The sequence below is a fragment of the Xenopus tropicalis genome, chromosome 7 (assembly GCF_000004195.4).
Source record: "Xenopus tropicalis strain Nigerian chromosome 7, UCB_Xtro_10.0, whole genome shotgun sequence".
Lineage (NCBI taxonomy): Eukaryota > Metazoa > Chordata > Amphibia > Anura > Pipidae > Xenopus > Xenopus tropicalis.
Window position 1 is genome coordinate 47562342 of NC_030683.2, and position 27646 is coordinate 47589987.

Below are 27646 nucleotides of genomic sequence, written 5' to 3' on the forward strand. Positions count from 1 at the left end.
TTTTTTTCTTGTTTTTCTCTTCTGTTTATACAAATATACACTGTTGCTGTGAGACCATGTTTTATTTCACACAAACACGGAAAGACTAATTTATTAAATTAGTAAAGCCATAAAGACAGTAATGACATTAACAGATAGTTGGCCTTATCATCAGAGAACTGGCAGCCAGGGAAGTGTAAAAAAGGAACTGATATGGGGAGGCAACTACTATATGAAAGGACCAGAAACACAACAAAATAAAATATATTTTTGTTAAATATGAAATACTGTTACCATTAAACATATATGGGCTGCTTTTTAACAGGTCAAGGGGGTTAGCAGGACCAGAACTATGGGTAGGCAGAAAAAGTTTACCATGGGGGGGACACTTGGCACATACCTCTATTTTTGCCTACCCCTAGTCTGGGCCATTGTTCCCTACTGCCGCATGTCAGCTCTGCTCCGGTGCGTGGTCCCCCCACCCCTACAGCGTAACTGTGCACACGCGAAAGAGCGTGCACACAAGTGGTAAAGCTGCAGGGGGGGGTGTCTAGGGCGCCCAACCGGCTTGTCCCAGCTCTAGAGGTTAGTCGCACTTTTTTGTCGCCCGCGTCTTTTTTCGCCGCCCACATCTTTTTTTTTTTGTCGTTCGCGATTTTTGACGTACCCAATGTTTACGCGACCACACCATTTTTTGACTTGACCGCACCCAATTTTTACGTGTCCACGGGCAATTTGATGCGCAACAAATTTTTTTCCACATGACAACTTTTTCCACGGCAAACTCTCACAGAACTTTTGCAAAACAATTCGCTAATGTCGAAATGTGAAAATTCGCTAAGAATCCATGCCTGCTGAAAAAAATCTCTCATCACTATTTTACATGTATATTACATTGATTCATAGTAAAATGGCACACACATTCATTCGAAATATGCAGTGTTAACTTGATGCATAATGACGCAAAACAGTGCATAAATACAGAGCCAAATGCACCTCCAATAGACTTAATTTTAATCAAATAATTAAAATAGTTAAAATTTGCTTTTTCTCTGTAATAATAAAACAGTATGTTGTACTTGATTCGAAGTAGGATATAATGAATCCTTATTGAAGGCAAAACCATCCTACTGGGTTTTTTTAATGTTTAAATTATTTTTTAATATATAAGACTTAAGATAAGGATATCCAAATTACAGAAAGACCCCTTGTCTGGAAAACCCCAGATCCCAAGCATTCTGGATAATAGGTCTCATACCTGTACTAAGCACATAGGAACCATACACATTGATTTGGCTCAGATATTCACAAATAAAGCCACCCAGAAACAAATTCAGATATCTCCCATACCTTCACTCCACACTACAGAAGTTCCCACACACTCTCTGTATTTCTTTTCTGACACACCGGGGTTCATTTATAAAACTCGTGCAGTCAGGGCCGGAACTAGGGGTAGGCAGAAGAGGCAGCTGCCTAGGGCGCAACGATTGAGGGGCGCCAGGCAGGAGCCTCTCCTGCCTACCCCTAGTGCTACTTTGTCATTGCCTCCGCCGCTTGTCATTAGCAGCGGAGGCAATGACCGATCTAATCGCCCCGCCCCCCCTGGCCCACTCCTGCGTGGGTTGCCTAGGGCGCCTGGTCGGCTTGGCCCGCCCCTGCGTGCAGTGCATATTTTTCTCGTAAATGGTTGTTTGCGCATGTTTTCCCCTAAATGCTTACATTTTGTACTACTCTGCCCATCTTTTCTGTTTTTGCAAATTACACTAAAATGCGAATTGGGCTCAAAAATTCGCAAATGAGATTGCGATTTGCAGGAGCATGCCCTCTGTGTGTTTATCTGCTAATAAAGTTGTGGAGTAACTTAGACGCAGAGTGTGTGCATACATATTCGCATATATATGCTATATTTAAAAAGCTCTAAGGACATTCAGACTGCTAGTAACATTTTCACAATTATGTATAAAGGTTTTACAAATGAGTTAACCAGTGTTTGTTCCTGGTGCTGGCAGTAGTATGAATTATCCAGTTGTCTCAGAAATGTATACAAGTACAGCATCTTCTCTGTACCAGCGCACAGCAAGTCTAAGCAGAGAAGCGCCCACCCCTTCCCTTTGCTCTTGTACCCGGTTTGCTAGCATGGCAATAATCAGGCAGTGAATGTGTGTGAGGTTAATACTGGGGATTGTGGGAAAGTTAATAAAGACACAATGGCCCCCGAAATCAGGGGCCCTGGGCAAACTCCACTGCCCTTTTAATTAAGCAAACTGTCTCCAAGCTGCTTCCCCGGGCTCAGTCAGGGAGCTAAGCTCATTCTCCAATATGAAGCGACTGTGCCGCTACCCAGAAACATCCAGACTACTAGGGATGTGGGAGGGGAACAGCAGCCCGGGTAGCCACCAATCAGATGGAGGAAAGCCGTGGGCGGGGTTTAGTTGTCTGACTTGGTGCTTTCCTGTGTTCGCCCTGTGTGCATGGTGGGATTAATGATTAAACTGGGTCCTGGGAGAAGTGAGAAAAGCAGAGATGGTTGCAGTTTGGAGCCTTTCCTGCAGCCTTGCCACTCTAAGCTACATGTCACTTCACATTCCTGCTGCACCCTGATAGTCACAGGCAGCACCGTTCCTAGGTTACTGCAATGGCGTTAAGTGTTAAGTAACTTTTGTTAGTGCAAAGGGAGGGGCAGCATTTTGGCTCTGGTGTAGGAACTCTGAGCACTTGGTTTCTCATTCAACCCAATTCAAAGCCCTTTCAATGAAACATGGCTATCAAGTCACATCCCAGCTTGTCCTATACACAGATAGCGCTTCTCCTCTTCTGCTGCTCTGCAAAGGGTAAGTAACAGTGAGTCAGAATTACTAATAAGGAGCAAAATGGACAATCATGCATTCTATCTCATAGTGCAACTTTTAACTCTTATTTATCCCGAGGGCTTAGGCAGTATTGAAATTTAATGGGAGATTTGTCAGGGTTATGCTTTTCTCTTGCACTGGTAATCATTTATATCAAAGTTTAGTTAAAGGGGATGTAAGCCCAAAAATAAAATGTTTTCTTGTGACTTGAACTAGGGTGCCACCTGGCAAGTAAAACTCAAGCTTTATGTCAATAGTAATAGGGAAGAAAGATAAAAATGTTGGGGGGCTGGCATTTATTTTTTTTCAGAAAAGGTGGCACCCCTAATTTGAAAGTAGCATCTTTCTGTGCCTTATGGTTCTCTTCTGCCATGTTTCTTACAGGGGTTGATCACCTTTAAGTTATGTAGATGATGTAGAGAGTAACATTCTGGGACAATTTGCAATTGGTCTTCGTTTTCGTAGTTAAGTTATTTCATATTCAGTTCAGTAGCTCTCAACTTTGGAGTTTCAGCAGCTGTTTGGTTGCTAGGGTCCAAATTACTTTAGCAACCAGGGCGTGGCTTGGATGTGAGACTTAAGATTAGGAGGGTGGCTGAATAGAAAAAAAGTACAAAAAGTAACAATAACAATAAAACTGTAGCTTCATAAAGCAATAGGTTTTTGGCTGCTGGGGTAAGTGACCCCCATTTAAAAACTGAAAAGAGTTTGAAGAAGAAGGCAAATAATTCAAGAACTATAACAAATAAATAATGAAAACCAATTGAAAGGTTGCTTAGAATTGACCATTCTATAACGCACTAAAAGTTAACTTAAAGGTGATAGATCCCTTTAACTTTCCAAGTTTTCCCTGTGCTGTGTTTTTATCTTGGGCCAATGCATTTTTTCCTAAGGGGAAACCAGAAAAAAAAAATATTTGATTCACTAGTGGGTCCATAAAATATTGGAATCCCCCCTGTAAATAGGACTTTCCTTGTTCTTTAACCCTTTCAATGTTAGCCCATTTCATACACCACTTTTTAATTATTGGCAGTTGCATTTTGAACTTTTTGTTTTCTCCTGATGAGAACTTCTTGGTTTGGTTTTGAAAAATACACTTTTTTTTGGGGGGGGGGGGGGGATGGGGGGCGACCCAAGCAGCTTTATAAATTTGCCTGTATTAATACCTTTAAAAGGAAACCATTATTTTTCACAAAACTGTACAGAGAAACATATCATTTTTTGTATGCTGGTAAATACAACTGATTTAAAAACCTCCATGTTTTCCAAGTGCATTGATACCAGATATCCCACAGCTGAGGATAGAGGGCTGCCATGTGGCCCAAGGTGGCACCTTGAGGTGTCCAGATACAAGAACAACAACAGACACATAAGGGGTTATTTGCAATGCTCTATGCAGTGTGCAAAATGCATAAAACTCTACAGTTAGCCATTTTTTTGCACTTGCGTGGTCGCAGGAAAGATAATTTTAATGTGTATTGCCACCATTAGACTTCTGAGTGTACCTCAGAGTGCAGAATACGCCTTGAATTGAGAGCTGCGTAAGTTAGGCAGAGAGGCAGAAGCATGTCGGTGACCCCCTTCCTTCCCTTACACGCCACTTCATAGGCGCAAGGAACAGAGCTGCAGCAAATGCAGCCCGCATTGGGCCCTGTCCTTGCACCCTTATTGCTCTTGTATGTGCTCCCCCTGGGGAAATGATAAATGACCCCTATAGTTTCTACATGTCTACTGTTGTTCTTGGCCCTGAAAGGTGGGTGAACAAGTGGGGAGCAAATGGGCAGCTTTAAAAGACAACCATCAGCTTGGCGATTATTACCTTACCTTGGCTGAAGAAAGGGTTAAGGAGTGATAAAGGAGACAAAAGCTTATAATGTGTATATAAAATGCCTGTGACTCAATCAGGAGTGAGCAGTAATGTAACTCTGAGAAAAAAAGGCAGAGAGCCTTTACTATTATAATACAAAATCTCTTTCTGAAATATGGGAATAAGTAAGGCTCATTAATCTCCATGAAATATGTAAAATAAAATTAAAAGTGATTGGCCAGTCAGAAAGTAGTTTATGTGAGTTAACAATTTCAACAAGGTTATTTATCAAAAGGACAATGCTTGCAAATTAAAGGACAAAAAGTTAAAGTAAGACACACATTGAAAGTCATGATCAAGCGTTTATACAGCACATTATGCAGATTGGACTTTTCACCCACTGCCAAGATAGATAATGTATGCTTGTTGTCAAGGGTTCCCCACCCAAAAACAGTTTCTTGTGTAATAAAAAATGCATTTCTAAACAACTTAGAAAAAACACTACTATTTAACACTATTGAAGATTTGTATTTAATGTATACTGGAAAGTTGTTTAGTATTCCATTTTTTGTTACAATGTATAAAACAATCCAGTTGCAAAGGCTTTCATTGTATCAATGCAGGAGCCCTCAATTATAAGCTAAGTTGTAAGAAACTCATAGCAACCAACCAGGCATTTTCCACTTGTTTTAAGGGGATGAAAGCAAATTTCTGTTTGTTTGCTGTTATTGCGCTGACTCCAGTTAGACTATTTTTTATTAAATGTAGTCAAGCTCATTGTCATAGGGGTAAAGAGAATTTGAGAAGTCTGAATTGTATCACAAAGTCTATAAATGTGCATGAAGCTTTATTTACAAATTCAGATTCAACATCTGATAGAATAGTGAGAGAGTTCTTGGACTGGTTACTGGATACAGACTACAAAGGAAATGTATTATTTAGTATGGGACATAGCGAAACATAGCCTGTTTGCTAGATCTGGGCCATCCAACCAAACTCCTTTACAGGTCAGGACTTAAGGTGGCCATACACGGGCCGACTATAGCTGCCGATATCGGTCCCTTGGACCGATTCGGCAGCTAATTGGCCCGTGTATGGGGAGAGCAGAGCGGCCTGGCCGACCGATATCTGGCCTGAAATTGGCCAGATCTCGATCGGCCAGGTTAGAAAATCTGGTCGGATCGGGGACCGCATCGGCTCGTTGATGCGGTCCCCGATCCGACTGCCCCATTGCCGCCCACATAATCCGATCGTCTGGCCCCAGGGCCAAACGATCGGATTATTATTTTTTTTACCTAAATGGTCCCCGATATCGCCCACCCGTAGGTGGGGATATCGGGGGAAGATCCGCTCGCTTGGCGACATCGCCAAGCGAGCGGATCTGCTCGTGTATGGCCACCTTTACAGGTAGATATGGTTGGTTATTGTAGGTTTGCTGTACACTGAGCACATATAGCAGCCCACAGTCTAATAACAAAAGGGCTCATTTATGTGTGCGAGCGCAGTGTGCAAAGTGCAATTGCCAATGACCACTGCAGTAGCACTAAATTATTACTTTCATTTGCATTTGCCTGGCTTTTATCTGCCTTTTAATTGAGGCTTAAGCTAATATCTAGCTATAATCCCTAAGGTATCTGGCACTGGAGTACTGTGCAGACTGTCGGAGACATTACAAATGTTTCTAGACAATTTCCCTTGCTCTCCCTATCCATCCCCACTTTATCTGGAAAACACTCTTAAGATTGCAAATGAGATTCCTAGATTGTGTAACACTGAAAGTACAGAATGCTGAGAATATACAAATGTAGAGCAAATATCGCATGATTCAAGCTGTGTTCATAGAGTGCACAAGGCATCTTTCTGTGAGAGTCTATAAAATATTTGCATTATGTTGGTATAGGAATGCCAAAACAAATTAAAGGATTGGTAAATTAGTTCATAAAGCAAATAAGTCTTAAAGGAGACCTAAGGAGGCACATTCATTAAAGTATGACAGGTCTCATTACAAAAAAAATAAATTTTTTCTAAAGTTTACAACTTTTGTGTATTTTCTGCAATATTTTCGTTAATTTGCCCTACTGTTTCGTACTTTGCGACAATTTGTGCAACAAAATCGTATTTGTTGCTACGAGTATGAAAGTTTCGGATTCATTCAAGCTTCGGTATCGTGACTTTCCTTGGGCCAGGTTGGAGGTACAGAGTGCCATTGAGTCCTATGGGAGGCTTCCAAAATCATGCATTGAAGTGTCAAAGTCAGAAAGGTTTTCCCGCCATTTACGATCGCTCGGCTGTGAAAATTTAGTGACTATGGGATCGCCAAACGTTTCAATACGAAAATTTCAGAACTTGCAGATCGTAAGTACGAAATCTTCGTATTCAAATGAATGGAATTTTCGTGTCTTTTGCAATCATCAGAAATTATCGGATTTCGTTATTCGGATTCGTACTTTAATGAATGTGCCCCTAAGTGTAACAAAGTAGGGTATAAATGCTGCACAATTTGGTTTGGTTCTGTACCAGCCCAAGACAACTGCAGCCCATGGCAGGGAAGATCCTTGCCACTAAAGATGCCCCAGTAGCTCCCCATCTTCTTCTCTGCTGATTCACAGCTTCTGGGCTGCTGTCAATCTGGATTTAGTGACCAAAATACTGTATATATATAATATAATAGTCACAGTACAAGGCTAAAGTAATTCATTCAGGTTCTCATTAAATGGCAGTTCCAAAACCAGCACAATAAGCATCAGAATTCAATAATCAGTCCTTTTGCATTAGGTTATAATGCCATTTGAGAATCTAAAAATAGATGTGACTTAAACTCTTAAAAGAGAACTAACCCCTAAAAATGAATATGGCTATAAATACCATATTTTGTATACTGAACTTGTTGCATCAGCTTAAAGGATCCGCAACTCAGTCACAAGAGCTTGCCATCTTGGATTTTGTTAGTCAATGGCGCCACACATGCTTAATGTACTCTGGGTAGCTATTAAATGAGAACTACAGCCCCCTAGGTATAAAAGCCCCCTTAACTGGCCTGCATCAACCCCCCTCACCTCTCCCTTCTGGCATAGTCTATAACCCTGCTTGAATATGTGCAGTTGAAGCTGATTCCGGCTAGCCCCGACTGTGCATGCTCAATCAGGGTCCATGTCAGCGGTGAGACCCAAAGCATATTCTTTTGAACAGGAGATGGCGCCCATGTGCGCTGCTCTGCATTTTTAGGTGGGGTTTTTCTGTAGGGCCAGTTTTTAAAGTTATAGACTATGCTCAAAGGGAGAGGTGAGGGGGAGTTGATGTAGGCCAGTTAAGGGGACTTTTAGACCTGGGGGGGTGGGGTGTAGTTCTCCTTTAAGAAGCTAAGCTTAGGGGTTGAATCAGCAGAAAAAAAGATGGGGAGCTTCTGGGGGCATCTTTGGTTGCATAGATATTCTTTGCTAAAGAGCTTTGGTTTCCTTGGGCTGGTACATAAGACCAAAACATAATGTACAATATTTCTGCCCTACTTCTTTAGTTAGGCTTTATTGCTCCTTTAGCTTCTACACTTAAACAATAGGATTGGGGTCTTGTAGAAAAGATTACTCCTAGAAACACATCTAGAAGTGTCAGCAAAGGGTGTGGCAGAATGCCTTATACCTTGCTTTTTGTACTAGTTACCTTACCGGGTTAGTTTACTACTGTAGCTACTCACTCTGATGGTCCTTTATGGATAGCACTGTTACTGTGTATGCCTATTTGCTCCTTAAATTTAAAAAGGTTTCTATTTGTAGAATGCTAATAGGAAATGTTGACTGAGAGCACTTTTGAAATCACACTGCTCATTATTACAGTTCTGAAGCTATCACAGCTTTTTCATTGTTTTTGATGATTTAGCTTTTTCAGAAGCCCTATCATTCCAGCCAGGAATTTCCTACCAGTACCACTACATGCTTGATTTAAAGGTAAAACATATCTCCCAGCCATCTATGCCAGAAACAAACCTGAAGATTGATGCCAATGTTCAGACTTACCTTCTATGGAGAAATAAAAGTCAGCTAGAAGAGCAGCTGGTGCATGTACAGGTTAGTGCTGGTATTAGATGTATCAATGATGTCAGATAAATACAAAATTATTCATTATATTAAATACATTTTTGTGAAAGATTTGGTTTTCTTTTTAAACGGGAAAAGGATATTTAAAAAATGTTAATGTAAGAAATTACATTGTCTAATGAAATCAGATTTAATTTTTTGCAGCTTTCCAATACTCAGTGGCTGAATTATTTTCAGTTTTAAAGTTTTTCTTAAAGAAATTGCCAGTAAAAGCAGCGTCTGTCTGCCCCTTGCAGTTTTCTGCATAAATTATTTTTGGGTTTATAAAGGAAAATGCATATTATGGATTATTTATACTTCCTTTTTGTTTTTTAGATAAAAGATTCTACAGTTCACAGAAATAACAATAGTAATTCTGTTATCAAACATGTGATAGACACTGGCAATTTGGGCCGCCCTGTCCTTTTCCATTGGATATCTGGCAAGGTAAGTAATGTGTGATTACTTGAAGACCGTTATACTCCAGAAGTGCCCCTGAGGGCTGTAAATCCGGCAATTTATATTCTCACCGGTGGGATGTCATATCGGGGAGATTAGTCACGGGCGACTAATCTCAGCATGTGCCACAGCCCTGGGAGTGCTTGTGACTTTAGTTGTTCATGGAAAAGCCACAATTTTTTCTAAAAGGCAAGATTTAGAAGGGAAGTGACAATGGGAAAAATGTGTGTGAGAGGAACTAAGGGGCTGATTTATCAACGTTTCAAATTTTTACCACATTTAAATTCTTTGGTGCTAAAACTCATGAATTCAAATGGTTTCCAAAACTTGAATGTTCTATATTTATTCAGACTCGCTTTCATCCGGTATGGTACCTTATTTTTTTGGCAGTTTGTAGACCCATTGAAAGTGTTGCATAGAATAACATTTGACGCATGCAAGAATTTTTTGTAACGGTTTTATTTGCTCAAGGTATTTATATGCAGTGCAGGTATGGGACCTGTTATCCAGAATGCTTGGGACCCAGGGTTTTCCACATAAGGGATCTTTCCGTAATTTGGATCTCCATAAACTAAAGTGTGCCAAAAATCAATTAAATATTGAATAAACACAATAGGCTTGTTTTGCCTCCAATAAGGATTAATTATATCTTAGCTAGGAATAAGTACTCCATACTGCTTTATTATTATAGAGAAAAAGGAAATCATTTTTAAAAATTAGAATTATTTGCTTATAATTGAGTCTATGGGAGATGGCCTTTCCGTAATTTAGAACTTTCTGGATAACGGGTTTCTGAATAAGGGGTCCCATACATGTACTGTAAAAACTGGGATGTTATGTTATAGTCTACCATTTACAAGATACCTTGTTCTGGTGGATTGTGATTCTCTAATGCAGTGTCACGCTAAACATACAAGAACTTTTTATTGTTGCGATCCTGTAGAGCTGACATAACTTTTAGATGTTAAAGGGGAACTCCGAATTCTGAGCCAAAATGTATAAAAGAACCCCACACAACACAGAAACTCCTATACACCTATCACTGTAATCTGTTCCTTTAAAACATATAAATATATACCATTTTTATATATTTTAATCCAGCTGTGAAACAGTTCTCTTTCTGCATCATTTGGAATTCTAGCAGGGGAGAAGGGACTAAAACATTGATGTTACAAATTGTAACAACTTCTGCACAGCTACAGACAGTGTGCAGGAATTACATAACACACAGTGCACTGCACTGTGATGCTCTTTCCTTATTGACTTTACATGTGCAGGGAATTGTGGGATTTAGAGGTTGCAAGCTGAAGGCAGACTAAGGCCAGTCGATTACTGTTAGATTGTTTTTGTTTTTTTTGAGTCTCAAAGTAGTCAGCCAGATCAGCAGGAGAACAGGGGGCCAGGCTTAGGTAACTGTTCCAAACCATATTATTACATTAAGAATCATGAAAAGGCTTCATATTTTTTCATTGATGTATATTACAAAGTTGTGTAAAATTAGGTTTACTTTTCAAAAAGCTTAAGAGTTCTCTTTTAATAACAGAGCATACCATATACTATGTCACTTCACATAGTATATGGGTATGCTTAGATGCATATAATTGTTGGGCTGCTAAAACATGAAAGTTCTTTATTGCAGAGTATTGAATCTTAGGCTTTGTGTAAGAATTAAAATCACCACTAGATGGCAGTTGAACATTAGAAGATACAAAGCATAACACTATAAGCTAGAATTATACATAGTTAAAGGAAAGAATTTAGGACAAAGATGATAAGGGCAGTGATCCAAATTATACAAATATATCCAGGTATTTTTCTTTAATGCTCCAAAAAGTTAACTATAATTATAATGTTCATAGGCATTGAACTGGAATATAATTTGTATTTTGTTAAATCTTTTTTTTATTTGGTTGTTCAAGCAGATTGGCCAGTCATTAGTTAATATGATCTGCAGTTAAGAGATTTGAAATTGGAAACAGAGTAGAAAATTCTATTCAGTGGTGGCCTCCAGTGCCTCATGTGACCATAGGACTTTGGTTTTAATTTCCAGCCCAGAAGCAGATAAGTTGGAAAACAGCATACATAAAGGGTCATTTACACTGTTGGACGCTGTGTGCAATGTACAAGAAAAAGCTGCAATTGGTCTTTTTTTTGCACTTTGCACACTGTGTTCTGCTCTTGCAGAATGGCTGCAGGCTCTGTTCTCCTTTCAGAAAACTGGGGATAACCCCTAGAATAGAGCACTGCCTGTTTGAGGCAGCACTCTATCCAAGGTAAGTGAATGGGGGGAGGCATATAGATGTCCCACCCTCTACCTAAGTACAGGGTTCCTCAAGTGCTTGTTAGATGATCACTAAGGGGCACACTCTTACACCCCAGGGGTCTGTAAATGAACCCATGATTTTAACCTTTGACAACCAGGAAAAAAGAAAAACGTGCACTTGAAAAGTACTTTATATATATATCCAACTTTAGTTATAAAATAATATTCTTAATTGCCCATAAACGCAAAAGCAACAAAAGAACTGAGCTTGTCAGTCTTTCATCTTAACCAACTATTGATTGACACTTTTTTGGGCCCCAAAAATCAGCCTATCACAGGGCAATGAATCAGATCTCGGATTCGGTGTTACCGTGTGACAGTCTGAATCTGCCCAAGTAAATCTCACTGTAAATTTAACATTTTTCTAATTGTCTATTTTTTCTTATTCCAGAGGTTTAAAAATAAATAAATAAATAAATAAAATATATATATATATATATATAGTTTTTATGTTTTTATGTAAAGGTTGTGACCAATCTAGAGTTTGTGTTGTGTTACTGCTTCCTTTGGGTCTTAATATGCCTATTTCATCATACCACGCACCCCCACTAGGCCATTCTTCAAATCTATTATGTTAGATTTTTACACAATACTTTAAGGCATATTTAGCAAAAATTTAATTTCAAATGTTATTTATTTTCCATTGAAAAAACAAACACCCTCAAACATGCTAAACTCAAATGTGTCACACTGAACCCATCATTTTCAATTTAAAAAGTCAGTTTTGCTAATAGAACTCACATTGATTTCTACATTCATTTATCAGTTTTTAGATGGTGAATTTTCATATTAGAGTTTTTTTTGGGGGGGGTGGGGGTTGTGCTTATAAAGCTTGAACATTCGATTTTCTGAAACCTGAATTCCAATTTGCTATTTTTGGTGAAAATCACATTAAAACTAGAAATTGATAATAAATATGCCCATTAAGGTGGCCTCACGTACAGGTCTTGTTGTATAACACATTTTCACACACACAATGGTCAGATTCAATTTTCACAAACCAGGGGTGCAGAAGAGGCAAATACTGTTTTCAAATGCAATTAGATTTGTAAATAACTTTAAAAAATCAGGTGAACCTGGTTTGCCTTTACTTATTTGGCCCATTGGTGGTCAGTTGGCCATTCACATTTGTGGAAAAACCACACATCTCCGTAGAGACAAGACAAAACAATACCTGCAATATCATTTAGATATTCTTTCATTAATATTATAAGCAATAGTAATTGCCTAGATCTATGCATTTTATTTGTTCCTGTAGTTATTTGGCAGCTTGGCTCACTGGTGTAAGTAGATATTACTAGGACCCCACAACAAATTCATTTTCAGTCCCTTAAAATGTTCGGAGGTTCATCTTTTATACCAATAATTATTGAAAATACTTAATAATTAGGGCTTTGTGTGGCCCCCTGCAACAGCAAGGTCTGTTTCCTTTGTAGTTCTGGCTTGGCCACAGATCAGCCAAAGCAGTGTTGTTTAGTCTAGGGTACTCTATGTATGGGGGTGTACTGCAGGTACCAGCAGTGTGTGCAACTGCTTACCTACTATGTGGTAATATTCCTTTAGGAAGGTACTTTTGAGCTGGCACATGGTGGTAACTGTAACTAACATCCATTAAACCAACATAGTGTGAGTGGAACACCTATACCACTGGTAATTTTGCACTTGTTTCAAAATAAATTTGACAAACCGACCTTTTTTTTTTTTAGATTGTAGGTTTGTATGGAACTAAAGAAGACAAGTCTCGAATTCTGGACTTGAAAAGAGGACTTGTCAGCCTTTTTCAGTTTCAGACTTTTTCTGGAATTCAAACAGAGGTAGGCATTTCACTAACAGAGCTGGTAATAAAATATTGTTTGTGGGGGTTATAATCTTGCATCTTACCTCTTTCCTATATTATGATAATAACATAAAAACACCATCTCATAATTTGAGCTGGCTGCTGTCCTTGGTGTAAATTCCCTGAGAATTACAATTCAAAATCTGTTAAATTATAAATTAAGATTTGAAAACTGAACAAGTGAAAAGTATAGAAAATTGTATAACTAAGGGGCACATTCATGAAAACACGAGTTTGAATCCCGAATGGGATAAATTGGGATTGGATACGACAGTTTCTTAAGATCGCAAATATCTCAAATATGCTTATGAAAAAAAACGTATTGGTCACGATAATATTGTATCGGCGATCCAAAATTTTCATACCGAACAATCATAAAATGCAGGAAAACCTTTCTGACTTTGATCCTTCTGTGCATGATTTTGGAAGCCTCCCATAGGAATCAATGGCACTGTGCAGCTCCAACCTGGCCCAAGGAAAGTCTCCCATAGGGCTCAATGGCACTCTGCAGCTCCAACCTGGCCCAAGGAAAGTCTCCCATAGGGCTCAATGGCACTCTGCAGCTCCAACCTGGCCCAAGAAAAGTCTCCCATAGGGCTCAATGGCACTCTGCAGCTCCAACCTGGCCCAAGGAAAGTCTCCCATAGGACTCAATGGCACTCTGCAGCTCCAACCCGGCCCAAGGAAAGTCTCCCAAAGGAATCAATGGCACTCTGCAGCTCCAACCCGGCCCAAGGAAAGTCTCCCATAGGGCTCAATGGCACTCTGCAGCTCCAACCTGCCCCAAGGAAAGTCTCCCATAGGGCTCAATGGCACTCTGCAGCTCCAACCTGGCCCAAGGAAAGTCTCCCATAGGGCTCAATGGCACTGTGCAGCTCCAACCTGGCCCAAGGAAAGTCCAATAACGAAGCTTAAATGAATCCGAAACTTTCGTACTCTGCGCGACAATACGATTTTGTCTCACAAATATTGTGGCAAAGTACGAAAAAGTTGCGAAAAATACGAAAAAGTCGCACAAGGTACAAAAAAAGTTGCCGAAAATACGCCGACCTAATGCTCTGAGTGTTCGTGGATTAGTCAATCTCCCCCTAAGTGTTAATTGAAAGGTTATTTTAAAGGAGAATTGGGCAGTGCCAGACCAAGCAAAATGCGCACCTATGGCAAACCCCCTAAATACCAAATCTTCCCACCCACCACCCCTAATTTTGGGCTTGTAATAGAGCATGGCCAACTGCCCAGTGATTTATCACTCCAAGGGACAAGGACAAAATTAAAAAATATCCTCTTTCCAATCTATGTGAATAGAAAATGCCGGCTTATCCAGCTCAAAGATACACATTGCTTGTGGTAAACATATTTTCAAGTTTGTGTCAATAGACAACACGAGGCACAATCGCAATGTTTCCCATTCCAATTGTAGTGATTTGTAGTGCTATGTCTTCCACCCTCAAAACCACTTATTACTTGGGTGAGAATACATTGCACATCACCCTGTGTGCCATTACCATTAGAGTAAAGCCACTTGGAGTGTAGGGTCCACTTCGCTCCACCTGCATTTTTCAGGTAGGCGGAGAGAAGCAGATCAACTACTATACATTTCTGTCCTGAGTGCAGCTACACAGGGTGGAGCAGGGACTGGTCCAGAAAATGCAAAAGCAGGCTTTTTTGGGCCGATTTTTAGCTCCATGTAGCTGCTTGACAGTTCAGCTAGATACAGAAGCATATATATATTGTCTCCACTTGTCTCCACCTGCCTAAAAGCAGGTAGAAAAAAAGCAAACCTTGTGCTTCACTTGTCCTCAGCCTTATGGGTAGCAGTAGTAATCAAACTAATTGGCTCTGCATTCAATTACATTTTTAGGAAGATGTCTCAGGGACATGTTCAGTCACTTACCAGATATCTGACGGCTCCATCAAAAAGACAAAAGATCTGAGCAGCTGTACAGCATTACCCTTTGGCTATCAAGCTGATAACACTGTAAGTACAAGTATCTGTGAACTGGCATCAGCTTTTTTTTTTTTTTTTTAAATATTCAGTAGGATATGAGGGCAGAATAAACAAACAGAAAGACAAACCTTTCTAAAATCAGTGTTTATTGATGTGGGTTTATTATTCACCAGTTAAAGTATTTATTGAAGTTATGGTTTTTGGATTCTAAATAATCGAGACATCTTTAAAGGAACAGTAACATCAAAAAATTAAAGTGTTTTAAAGTAATTAAAATATAATGTGCTGTTGCTCTGCAAAAAACTGGTGTTTTTGCTACAGAAAAGCTACTATATAAATAAGCTGCTGTGTAGCCGTGGGGGCAGCCATTTAAGCTGGAAAAAAGGAGAAAAGGCACAGGTTACATAGCAGATAACTAGTAGATAAGCCCCATATAATGGGGATTTATCTGTTATCTGCTAAGTAACCTGTGCCTTTTCTCCTTTGAATGGCTGCCCCCATGGCTACACAGCAGCTTACTTATATAAACTATAGTAGTCTTTCTGAGGCAAACACACCAGTTGTACCAGTGCAGGGCAGCAGTACATTATATTGTATTTACTTTTATACACTTTAATTTTTTGGTGTTACTGTTCCTTTAAAGTAACAGTATAAACCCCTTTTCAGCCTTAGCTCATGACCAGGGCTTGTGCTAAACAAGTGGGTGGATATAGTAATTATTATAGGCAGTGTCATTATAATGATTTTAAACACCCTCCACCCTGAATTTTTTTTCTAACCCTTAACTTTGTAGCCCCTTACATATTTTTTTTTATTAATTTCTTAGCTCACTCTCATTACATGTGTGGTTTGGACTGACTCCCAACATTTTTTAATGTTTATTTCCTGCTATAACCTGACTTGTTTACTCAGCTGGGACCTGCTACTTGAAGGAAAAGTTCAGAGTTAAGCTGGCCATACACGCACTGATAATATCGTACGAAACCTCGTTTCGTACGATATTCAGTGCGTGTATGGCAAGTCGACTCGCTGATCGGCCAGGTTAAAAGATTTTTATCGGGCCCCATAGAAGGCGCCTGAGCAAAATCTGCCGTCAGGGCTGAATCGGCAGAAGGGGGTAGAAATCCTATTGTTTCTACCTCCTTATCTGCCGTTTCAGCCCTAAAGGTTAGTGGCGGGTCTGACGAAAGATCGCAGATCGCCACGTGTGTGGCCACCTTTAGGCAGCCTTTAGGCCCTTTAATGTGGCCATACACGTACCGATATTATCGTACGAAACCTCGTTTCGTACGATAATCGGTGCGTGTATGGTATGTCGGCGAGTCGACCGATATCGCAGGAACCTGCTGATATCGGACGACTCGCCGATCGGACCAGTTTGAAAATTTTGATCGGGCGCCATAGAAGGCGCCTGACCAAAATTCTCCCTTCAGATCTGAATCGGCAGAAGGAGGTAGAAATCCTATTGTTTCTACCTCCTTACCTGCCGATTCAGCCCTGAATGGTGTGTGGCGGATCTTACGATGTTTCGTGCGACCGATGGTCGTACGAAACATCGTCAGATCGCCACGTGTATGGCCACCTTTAGGCAGCCTTCCTCACTGAATCACAATACATGAACAGACTGCTGCAGTCAGACAAAGGGTTTAGTAATCCCATTATGTTGAATCTAGGGCGAGGCAAACACTTTTAAACACTTTTTGCCTTGAGAGGGGGAGATGCTTCTCAGGCATATGTGCATAATGTGTCAAAATGTGCACAATTGTGTTTTGTAAATGAGAACTGTATATGTAATTCGGACACATTTGTGCTGATATTTTTCAGTCGTCAGTTTGTCATTTTTGGCACTTAGATTTAAAATAAAAACTGCTTGTAATTCTTTAGTATAGACACACTTTGTGGTAATCATAGAGGTAGCAATTGTTTCAGGGTTCCCCAGTGTCAATATGGGCACTTGTGCACACTTCACAATAGGATCCTGCTTTAACAGGAGGCAGCATCGGTAGAGCGGCACCAAGCTCATCTATCTGAAAGTGCAAGGAGGAGCTTAGGATGCTGTACATTTAATGAATGCCGTCTATTCACGTAGCAAATTGTGTTAATATTTGCAAGACAGCAGTGCAGATCAGACTGCTGTTATATCTGTAAATGAGCCTTATGGTTTTTTTTACAGCCCTCTTTTTCCCCATGTAATATTGGTCTACTAAAGTCGCTGCTAATACAGTCGAATAGCCCACTGTTTGACTACAGTATGTGAATTTGAATATGAGTTTGCTTGTATGTCTCAGTGTATAAGTATAATTACATACAGTTCATTTTGCACCAGTCCACCATTTGGCGTAAAGTTAATCATAACATACTGTATTTGTAGAGATGTATCATTATTGTTCTACTTTTTTCCAGAGATGCTCTGTATTACAGGTATGGGATCCCTTATCCGAATTATGAAAAGGCCATCTCCCATAGACTCCATTATAAGCAGATAATTCAAATTTTTTAAATTGATTCCCTTTTTCTCTGTAATAATAAAATAGTACCTTTGTACTTGATACCAACAAAGATATAATTTATCCTTATTGGAGGCAAAACAATCCTATTGGGTTTACTCCATATTTTAATGATTTTTAGCAGACTAAAGTTATGGCGATCCAAATTACAGAAAGATCCCTTATCCGGAAAAACCCAGGTCCTGAGCATTCTGGATAACAGGTCCCATACCTGTACTAAAGTAAGAATTCCAATTTTTAGTGAGCTGCTGCATTTGAAAGTTATTACAGTTGCAGGACATTATTGAGTAATTGTGCAGAGTAATGCAGGAGATGAAGAAACTGACATGTAAAGTAACTGTGAACTAATAGGGGAATATGATAAAATACATAGATACACAGAAGGCGGTTGTGGGAGCACTCCAAGGCTAAATAGATTATACAAATACATTGGAAGTGCGACTGATCTGGCAAATTAACTACAAGCATACAAAAAAGAGAGGGGGATTGATTAATGCGCATTCCCTGGTCCCCTGAATGGCTACTGTGCACGGCAGTGCCAGCCTTTGAAAAATATGACCAGAGGTAAATAGATGTGGTATACCTTGATGTGGTATGGTGGCTTACCAATCCTATGATCATAATTTTGTAACTTAAAACCCCTGTGTTTTGTAAATACATGTACTAGCAAAGATAATTTACTTATGAAACCAGGGAACGTGCATTGATCAATCCCCCTCTCTTTTTTTGTATGCTTGGGATATGATAAAAGTCACAAATGATTACAAAATGTGCATAAAGAACAAAAATGTGCATTTTCACTGTGATATTCTTCATTAGACAGATGTCACCTTTCTGAAGAGTTACATAGTGCCATTGTGATTGGATTAGTGGAAGAGTATATATGCTGAGGACTTCCCATACCAGTCAGTTGAACTGAAGAAGCTGCTCGGATGAGTAGTGAAACGTCTTCAATGATTACTAAACAAGTCCAGTTGCTTCAAATTTATTTATACTAGATATCTTCATTAGACAGTTACTGCATTCTGAATTTTAATAGCACATTTTTAGGAATGTAAGGGAGTATAACTGAAATGTTAATAATTATTTAAATAATTCATTATACAGGTATGTGATTAAATACAGTAACTGGAATAAGTACAGAAGAGGTCACTTATTGCTTCCCCATTAACCTGAAACACACACAGAAGAAAACATAGTCTCACAGCCATTGCCTCTGTCATAGTCAGTCATGCATCTTGACATAATTGAGAAGAAGGAAACATCTGTTGCAACCTACTGTTCTATTTGTTATCATAACTGAGAACATATTTTTGTTCAGGCAGCAAGCCAGTCAACATGATCGTTCTTTTTGGTAGTTACTCTTTCTTAGTTTTGTGCTACTTATGACATGTGTACTTGCAGAATAGGTTAAGAAGGTAAGTATATGTTCCACCACTGCAGTACACAAAGTTAAACTATTTGAAAACATTTTTTGACAGACATCATTTAGGCATCTGGGGTGTGTAACTGTAATACTGCATGATTCCAGAAGCCATTCCAGGGGGCAGCTGAAAATGTAATAGACCAACCCTGGTTTCTCTGTGATCATAGTTGGTGGTCTTACTTGCTTTTAGAATTTCCCTCGTTTCATCTGTAAGGTCAGGGTAAGGAGACAGGTGAAGACTACCACTTGCGTCAGTGTTTTCATAATATCTTCATTCTAGGCAGAGATCCAGGCATCTCTTATTTGGCACTAGTTCTGTGTATTTCATTATCTTTATTGCTGCTCTTCATAATAACACACTCAGTCCATCCTCATTGCTAAATGAGAGTTACAAATATAACATTATTTGGAAACCCAGTTTTAAGGGCCATTGGTTATGATTCCTAGATATGTTACTTGTATATTCTTCTTAAAAACAATTATATAAAAAAAGGAAAAGCTAAAATAAATTGTTAGTTCTTTCCAGACAGATGCCTTTTTGTGTGTGTGCATTTTTCATTGAATCTTAAAACCCTCTTTCATAGAATTTATTGGGAGAACAGAAGGATGAAAAAGCATAATTTTGAAAATAAAGCTCAATGCGGGTTACCATAGGGAAATTTCACAGTTCTCTATTTGTGTTTATATGGATTCCTAAGTACTTTTTATTAGGTGAAAAGAGAACCGTAGAGTTGCCATTGCATGAACTGTCAGGAAATGTATTCTCACTCTTTCCTATATGTATTCCCAAGCAATTGTTATATATTTTTTTAATATCCGCTATATTATTTGACTTATTTATAATATTGACCTTCTTAGAACAGGGATGTCATAGTCACACAATGACATCTTAAATTAGCTCCAACTTTTTTTTTTAAGAATCTGTCTTTAAGAGAAATTTGTCTTTTCTTTAAGGTTTTTGGAGTTTCTTTAAATTCCACCAGCAAAAGTGAGTTGTCACATGTTGGAGGTACAATCCAGACGGCAGCTTCAGAAGAAAGTCATATAGTCTATCTGCGTGCAACATCTTTACTTGGTTCTGAGGTTGCTTCAAGGTGAATTTAACTCTTGTGGCATCACAGATTTTAAGGAGAAACCATTTACATTTCTATTATTATAGTACTACCCTTTAAAGGCCATAGTGCTGCTATTTGAATAAAAATATATATACCTGGCACCTGGTATTTATATAGCACTGACACATTTTCTGCAGCACTTTACAGAGATCATACATAATTGAAATCAGTCCTTGCCCCAATGGAGCTTACAGTCAAAGGTACCTAGCACATTCACACACACACACACACAGTAGGGACAATTTAATCAGGAGCCATTGACCTGCCTGTATAGAGTATTTTTAAGTATGCTTTTCACTATGTATATCATGTGATGGAGTAGTATGTATATATATATATATATATGTATATATATATGGGAGAGCCTTCTCCTGACAGTATATTTTGCTAATAAAATAAGTGTATTTTATATTTTATGCTTAGTTTTCTTCTACACTGATTTGCATTCCCTAAATACTGCTGGAGTCCTTGTGCCCCTCTAGTAAATGATATCTCTCCTTGATTTTAGTAGTTATTCTGTTATCAACCAATACAGTAAGTTATTTCTGGTTCAAACAGGCAATACTTGGAACTAAAGTCTTCCATTCCCGGACCTGCTGAGATCCCTGAGGACAGTGTTCAAAACATACTAAAATTACTGCCTGAAAAATATCAGAAAATAGAAATTGCTAGCCATCCTCAGAGACGAAATGAAGGAAGCCATTTGGTATGTTTGTAATATCTTTCACCTTCATAGTCACAAAGTTGTGTATTTACTATATATTTTTTTTTCAAGTCCTATTTCTGTCTCTAACCCCCACCCTTGATTTAGTACATTTTAGAGGCATAAATAGTCTTGTATCTTTCTATCATAAGGGTTTTTTCATAAAATGTATAACATTTTGAGTTGTCCTGTAGCTTGCTCCGGTGAAAAAAGTGCCATCTGTACATGTAGCACTGTTAATTTTCTGGACATGCATTATATGACAATGTGAGCTATGATACCATTCTTTAATATGTATAAAGATAACAGATGGACAATAAACCTTACTTAAAAGAGGAGTATTGGTTGTACAATATTAGTGCAGACGTTGTGTACAGTACAATATAATCTAGCCACATAGAGTATACAATGAAGGTGTTATGTGGAATTATTATTCTTTGTTACAGTATTTATTGTAAGGACTTATACACGCAGCAGTATAGTTGGCAGTGGTCCCTAATTTCCAGGTCAGACATTTTAGCCAACTTTAGTTTGTCTGTGTGACCTCAGCATTCTATACAGTTTCTGCATAGCTGCTGTCACTCAGCACATATAGTCACCCCTACAGCAATTAAAACACAGAAATTTACTTTATTTATTTTTTTGTAAGTAACCAGCATACAAAGCATTTCAGGAGCCTATTGCAGTTCCTACTTCAAGTTTATTACTAATAAAAGGATAGCCAGGTTGGCAACTAAACACATGGCGTTCTGTGTTTTTTTTTTTTTATTTAATAAAACTCCTCTTTTGACTTGATGCTATGAATATTTATATTTTTCAGTTTATTTAGCATGATTATTGAATACATATTATATTCAATTTCTGCTTCATATTTTTTCTGCACAATAAATTGAGAATGTCCTTTTCAGTAAAGTTAGATAAGGAAACCTTGTTCCATCAAGGAAAGCAATGATAGCCTTGGTACATATTTGTCAGAAAATTAAATTATTGCGGTCAGTCAGGGATTCCTCTTAGAAAAAGTTTGCAGATTTTAAATGTATAATGGGATAAGCTTCAAATACTATTTAAATTCTATTAACCACAAAGGTTCAGGTTTTCTAAACAGTAACAATACATAAATAAACTAAAAAAAAGTACTAAAGATGCACATTACGTTTACATTCTTTTGGTAATCAAAGAGACATTTCTGACAGTACTAGATTGGATACTTGAATAGAAATGAATAACAGACAAAAAGTGGATTGCTTTTACAGTGTTGTGTAATACAGGTATGGGATCTGTAATCCGGAAACCTGTTTTCCATAAAGTTCTGAATTACAGGAAGGCCATCTCCCATTGACTGCATTATAAGCAAATTCTATTTTTAAAAATTATTTTCCTTTTCACTTTAATAATAAAACTATTATTACTGTATGATTTAACATTTTAAAGCCCCTCTTACACATTATTTTAAATGTAGCCTTTTAAGGTGGCTTTTATTTTGAAAAAAAATATTGTTTTCACCACTTATTTTGTGTACAACTGGTATAACTAAACATATTAAGGTTATTTTACTATATAAATACTGCTGTGTGTTTTTTCATTTGTTGATTGAAGCAGTGCTGTCTCATCTCAGTCTTTTCAGTTTGTAACTTTTCTTGCGTGGAACACAGACAAGTAGCACTTGATCAGGTGCTTGACCTCAATATATCACTGTGGAGGTCATCAGTTGTACATTAAATATTCTTGGGAATTGAAGGCTAGACATTTTTTCTGCTTCTCTCGAGGCTGTGAAGCATTAAGGCAAAAGAGATATCCACTTGGGCATAATACCTTGAGTAAAAAAGAGGTGACATCGAATGGATTTGTATTGTTCTGCAAACTTCTTAGATTATTCTATTCCATACAGCTGTTAAAACTAGACATGCAATGTTAGAAAATGTGAAAAATGGAAATTAACCTGAAGTCTGTACACATTTATATTCTTGCCAAGTACCATATCCTCTAGTTTACCTGTTCTTTATGTCTAAAAGTAAGCACAGCATTTCTAATACATCTGCATGAGCAGAAACCCTCAGGCACATAATACTGTCAGGATCTGGATTATCATAACTGTTGCCTTTAGGATAATGTAAATTGTCTCAGTTTCTTTCTGTTTTGCCTGTGTGAACTTTCTGGGAAAGGTCTCCGTGTCATAGTGCAGAGAATAATTCTGAGCATCTTTTCATAATAATCATGGGAAATGTTTGTGATTCTAACAAACAGAGCAAAATATCTCAATCCATGTTTTCAGGTTGCCAATGTGCACATTCATGTGTAGTACCCGTTGACTATAGAAGGCAGATGAGCAAGACACACTGTTGTATTTTGTTTTTGAAAACAAAAAGTTGCAGAGCCAAAACCATGACAAATCGGCACATGTGATAATATCCTTATGCACCCATGCCAAGACTTGTGATATGCTACATACATTTCCCATGTAGTCATGGGACATTGTGCTGTTTAGAATAAAATGGAAATATGCCAATGCTGATCAGACCTCTAGATAATAGAACCTGCGAATGGGCTTCATAGCTTCCTCTGCTTACAGCAAAATGATACCCCTACAATGAATACTTAACCCACTGACAGTTTATTTCATATTAAGTGCCCTATCAAAAAATCTTACCAAACTGGGGTATATGTATTAGTAAATATTGCCCTTTTACATCTTTTACCTTGAGCCACTATTTTGTGATGGTGTTGTGTGCTCCCTCAGCGATCACCTGACCAGAAATAATGCAGCTCTAACTGTTATAGGAGGAAGTATGAGAGTAAAAGACAGAACTTTGTCCATTTATCGGCTGACCTAACATGTATGTGTGCCCTTGGTGTGTTTGTGTGTGACATGAATCGTATGATCCTAACATGTGGACCTTAGCACTTATAATGGCAATTTTCTATTTAGGATAACCCAATGACACACTACTAAAATAGTATATTTTTATAAAATGGTTTATTTAGATGAAGCAGGTTTTTACATATGAACTGTTTATGCAATATATTTTTGTAGAGACCTACATTGTTCGAAGCTATAGTTTTCCTTTGATGTAATAATAAGGTTATCCAGCCCACTAACATGTAGTTCATAACATTCCTTTGTTTTGAAAAATGTAAATTATCCATGGCAAACCTTATACTTAATTGTCCTACTAACTGAATATATGTCTCAATGTTACATAACATTCTGCCTTATATGTTGTATTTTTCATTACAGCTTAAAAACTATTTAAAAACCTCTCCAAAAAAGCTGACTAAACTGACCATTTCTAAAGTATCAACAACCAGACAATTTAATGCTATGGTGAAGATGCTCCGTCATGCAAAAAAAAGGGATATTCTCCAGCTCTTACAAAAGGCTGCTGGTGAATTGGTGTAAGTTAACTGATAATTAATTATCCTTAGAATATCATTAGGTAACATAAAAACTGCAAATGTTGCCAAGTTTGCTTTTCTTTTGTTACTATAGGCTCTATGAGCACTAAAAGATGAAAGTGTTCAGTGAATATTACATTATTGTCCCCACAGAAGGGGGTTCTGGCAGTCAAAGACATTTTGAAAAACCGACACATTGATCAAAGTGCTAAATGTTTTAATAAATGTTTTCATTCTTTAAAAACTTTTCTGAGACAAGACAGTGTTAATAAGTTGGGAAAAAACTTATTGCGGGATATCCCTTTTTATTAACCAGTAGGCTATTAAGTAAATCTGCCACTTACTCAAGTTTGTAATTTCTAGCCAGAATAGCTTTATAATTTACTTCCATCTTTCAGAGAAATCAATTTCATGTAATGATAATTTATATTTTAGCCCTTTTTACATTGATGCTGCTGTGGGAGCCCAATCATCCGCTTCTTTAGCAGCCCTCTCCGAGTTCTTGGATTTCAGTAAAAAGAAGCAGGTCAGCTTGCATGAAAAATTTCTTTATTCAGCAGCACTTGCACCTCATCCAACAAAGGAAATGCTCAACCTTGTTTTAGTAAGTACAATAAATCTATAATGTACAAAGAATTGATCAAGTGTTTATATTATTTTAATCTTTGAAGAAGTTAAATGAGCCTTGATGGTTTCTATGTATAAATCTGTTGGGACCCATTTACTGTTTGGTTATCCTAAACTTTTTAACTTTCCATACTCTAAATATGCTCCAAAGTTCAGTTGCTTTACATAAAGCATATGTGTATGAGGGCTGAGGAATGGGGGTTGTGTGCTTGCTTGCCTATGCCTAGGGGGCTAATTTACTAACATAGGAAAAATTTAAAAAGTTGGCACATGTGTGCCATATTTTCTACTGACAATGCAAGATTTTTCCCAAGATCCCAGCAGGGCTGTGGAGTACAGAACATCTATGGAGTGTGGCTACAAACAGTGATGTAACTAGATGTTACTGGACTTCACATCAAATTAAGTTTAGGGCCTCAAAACATTGGTAAGTTGGCCTGTTCAACCTTGGCCTATTTAAGATATATTGGAATTGCAAATTATTCAGGGCCTTACTGGGCACTTGACACTCCTGCAACCTGCAACCACAGGGTCTGCTTCCTCTGTAGTTATACCACTGGCTACAAAAGTGGGTGTCATCTTTGAAAGTGGGCATGGCATTTGCAAAGTTTTCTCCCTACTGCTATCTGCCCCTATTTTCTTTGAGCATTTTGCGCTTACAGAAAATGCTCCCTGATACATAGATGATGAGGTTTTTGTTTGCATGAAATATATGTACCTTATGTTTGTTTTGAAGGGTTGCTGTTGTTTAAAGCTGTGTTGAAAATGCTTTAGCTGAGACAAGTTATATGACAACTTAAACACAAATCTATGAAATATGAGGATATGACATGTTTTGGCCACGTAGTTAACTGAAACATCAATTTTCCTTTTGACACTGGATGTAATTGTTTCATTTTTCATCTTTTTTTATGCTTTTAGGAGAAACTGAAGGGTAAAGTTTCAGACCCAGTTATTATGGAAACTGGAATTGTTGTAATTGGAGCTATCGTTGGCAAGATGTGCAAGATGAAGCTTTGTGAAATAAAGGTTTGCATTATTAACATAAAATATTTATATTAAACTAAAGCTGCGAACCTAATGGCCTTGGACAGTCTTCCATTTTCTGCAAATGGAGAGTCTCTTTCTTATTCTTAAATGAAAATATGAGCTTTATTAGTTCTGGCTCTTTTGGTGCAGTTTAGCTGCATCTTCATTTTTTATCCCTGTAATAGTTACTGTGTGACTCTGTGTGAACGCGGGCTTATTATCTCTTGTTTGGGAAACAGTACCTTCATTAGAATGATATTGCATTAAATCATTATAAATAGTTATTTTAAGTTGTGATATTTTACTAAGTTCTCAAAGCTTAATCACTTCTGCTTTGGTTCACTCTGGTTGCCGGAAGCATCAATATGATATACTATATGAGATTACAAAAAAGATCAATGACTGTTCCCTGGCCCTACATTTCATTAATACCTCATTCTGTGCAAGTGTCTACATTTTGAAAAATTGGGTTTTAGTTGCTAATTTAAGGTTGTGACTCCTATGGAGCCTGGCACTGACCTTGGGGATGCACAGGTAACACCCAGTCACCAAGAAAGCAACATGGCACAAAGTTTCCTTATTTAAAGCTCACTGACACAAGTGGTCCTGTCAGATCTAAGTCCTTGTCACCTTGTTCTTGTATGTTTCTGCTGGATTCCGTCATTGTGATTATTGCCTATGTCTGCCTGTCTTGACTCTTGCCTGGACCTGGACTTGATCCTTGCCAAATCCATTGATATCTTGTCTTGGGCTTTGTTTTGTTTGCCTGGTTCGAGCATTACCTTCCTTGCCTAGCCTTGCTTACCCTGCCTGCAATAAATTACAATCTTTCCTGACTTGCTTGTTTAGTCAACCTTTCTTGTTTTGCCTGTTACCCGGCTCACCTTTCCTATGTCTGCCACTTAAAGTCTTGCCTGTCTATCTCTTCTTTATTATCAGTGTAATGTTGTTTTATTCATTCCTGTAAGAATGTTAAAAGTTTATTTTAATACACATTGGGCCCGATTCACTAAAGTCCGAAATAAGGAGTGCTATTTATAGCATGCGTTAAAAATCTTATCACTTCTTATTTTTCGCTCGATTCACTAAAAGGACACTTGTCATAATTAAGAAGCGATGTTCTTGGCGTTATTTATCTTACAATGACATATTTTAATGAAAAAAACTATGCGATAAGCGTTATAGGGGCCGATTCACTAAAGGTCAATAACGCTTATCACATAATTTTTTTCATTAAAAAGCATGCGATAATTAAGTACCGATTCATCAAAGTCATTTCGCATGTGTTAATCCGCATATCGCATGCACAAAAAAAACGCATTGCGTTAATTAGCGAATAGAAATAGTACTAACGCACGATTCACAAACACATATGAAGCGTTAAACGTGCAAAATATCGTGTTAATCTGTGTGAATATTAACCCTTCTTGGGGCAGGCGGTACTTAAAGAAAATTGCGGTTCGTGAGCTATTGGCAACACAACATGGAGTTTGCAGTCGTATTTTTTCAAGTATATGTTGGCCCTAGAGTGATGCATCCTCCAGTTTTCAGGGAAATGGTGGTTTTCAGAAAGT

General features: G+C 38.1%; 1 protein-coding gene across 1 annotated transcript in view; it reads left to right on the forward strand.

Moving 5' to 3' along the window:
* Positions 1-2444: 2444 nt before the first annotated feature.
* mttp.2 (microsomal triglyceride transfer protein, gene 2) overlaps positions 2445-27646 on the forward strand; it is a 37492-nt gene continuing 12290 nt past the window's right edge. Inside the window, exons 1-10 of the mRNA XM_002939722.3 lie at positions 2445-2810; positions 8509-8696; positions 9042-9152; positions 13194-13301; positions 15186-15302; positions 20160-20299; positions 20879-21026; positions 24259-24416; positions 24852-25020; positions 25965-26072. Of these exons, the coding sequence (XP_002939768.2) occupies positions 2738-2810; positions 8509-8696; positions 9042-9152; positions 13194-13301; positions 15186-15302; positions 20160-20299; positions 20879-21026; positions 24259-24416; positions 24852-25020; positions 25965-26072 (1320 nt within the window). The 5' untranslated portion in view covers positions 2445-2737. The remainder of the gene's footprint in view (positions 2811-8508; positions 8697-9041; positions 9153-13193; positions 13302-15185; positions 15303-20159; positions 20300-20878; positions 21027-24258; positions 24417-24851; positions 25021-25964; positions 26073-27646) is intronic.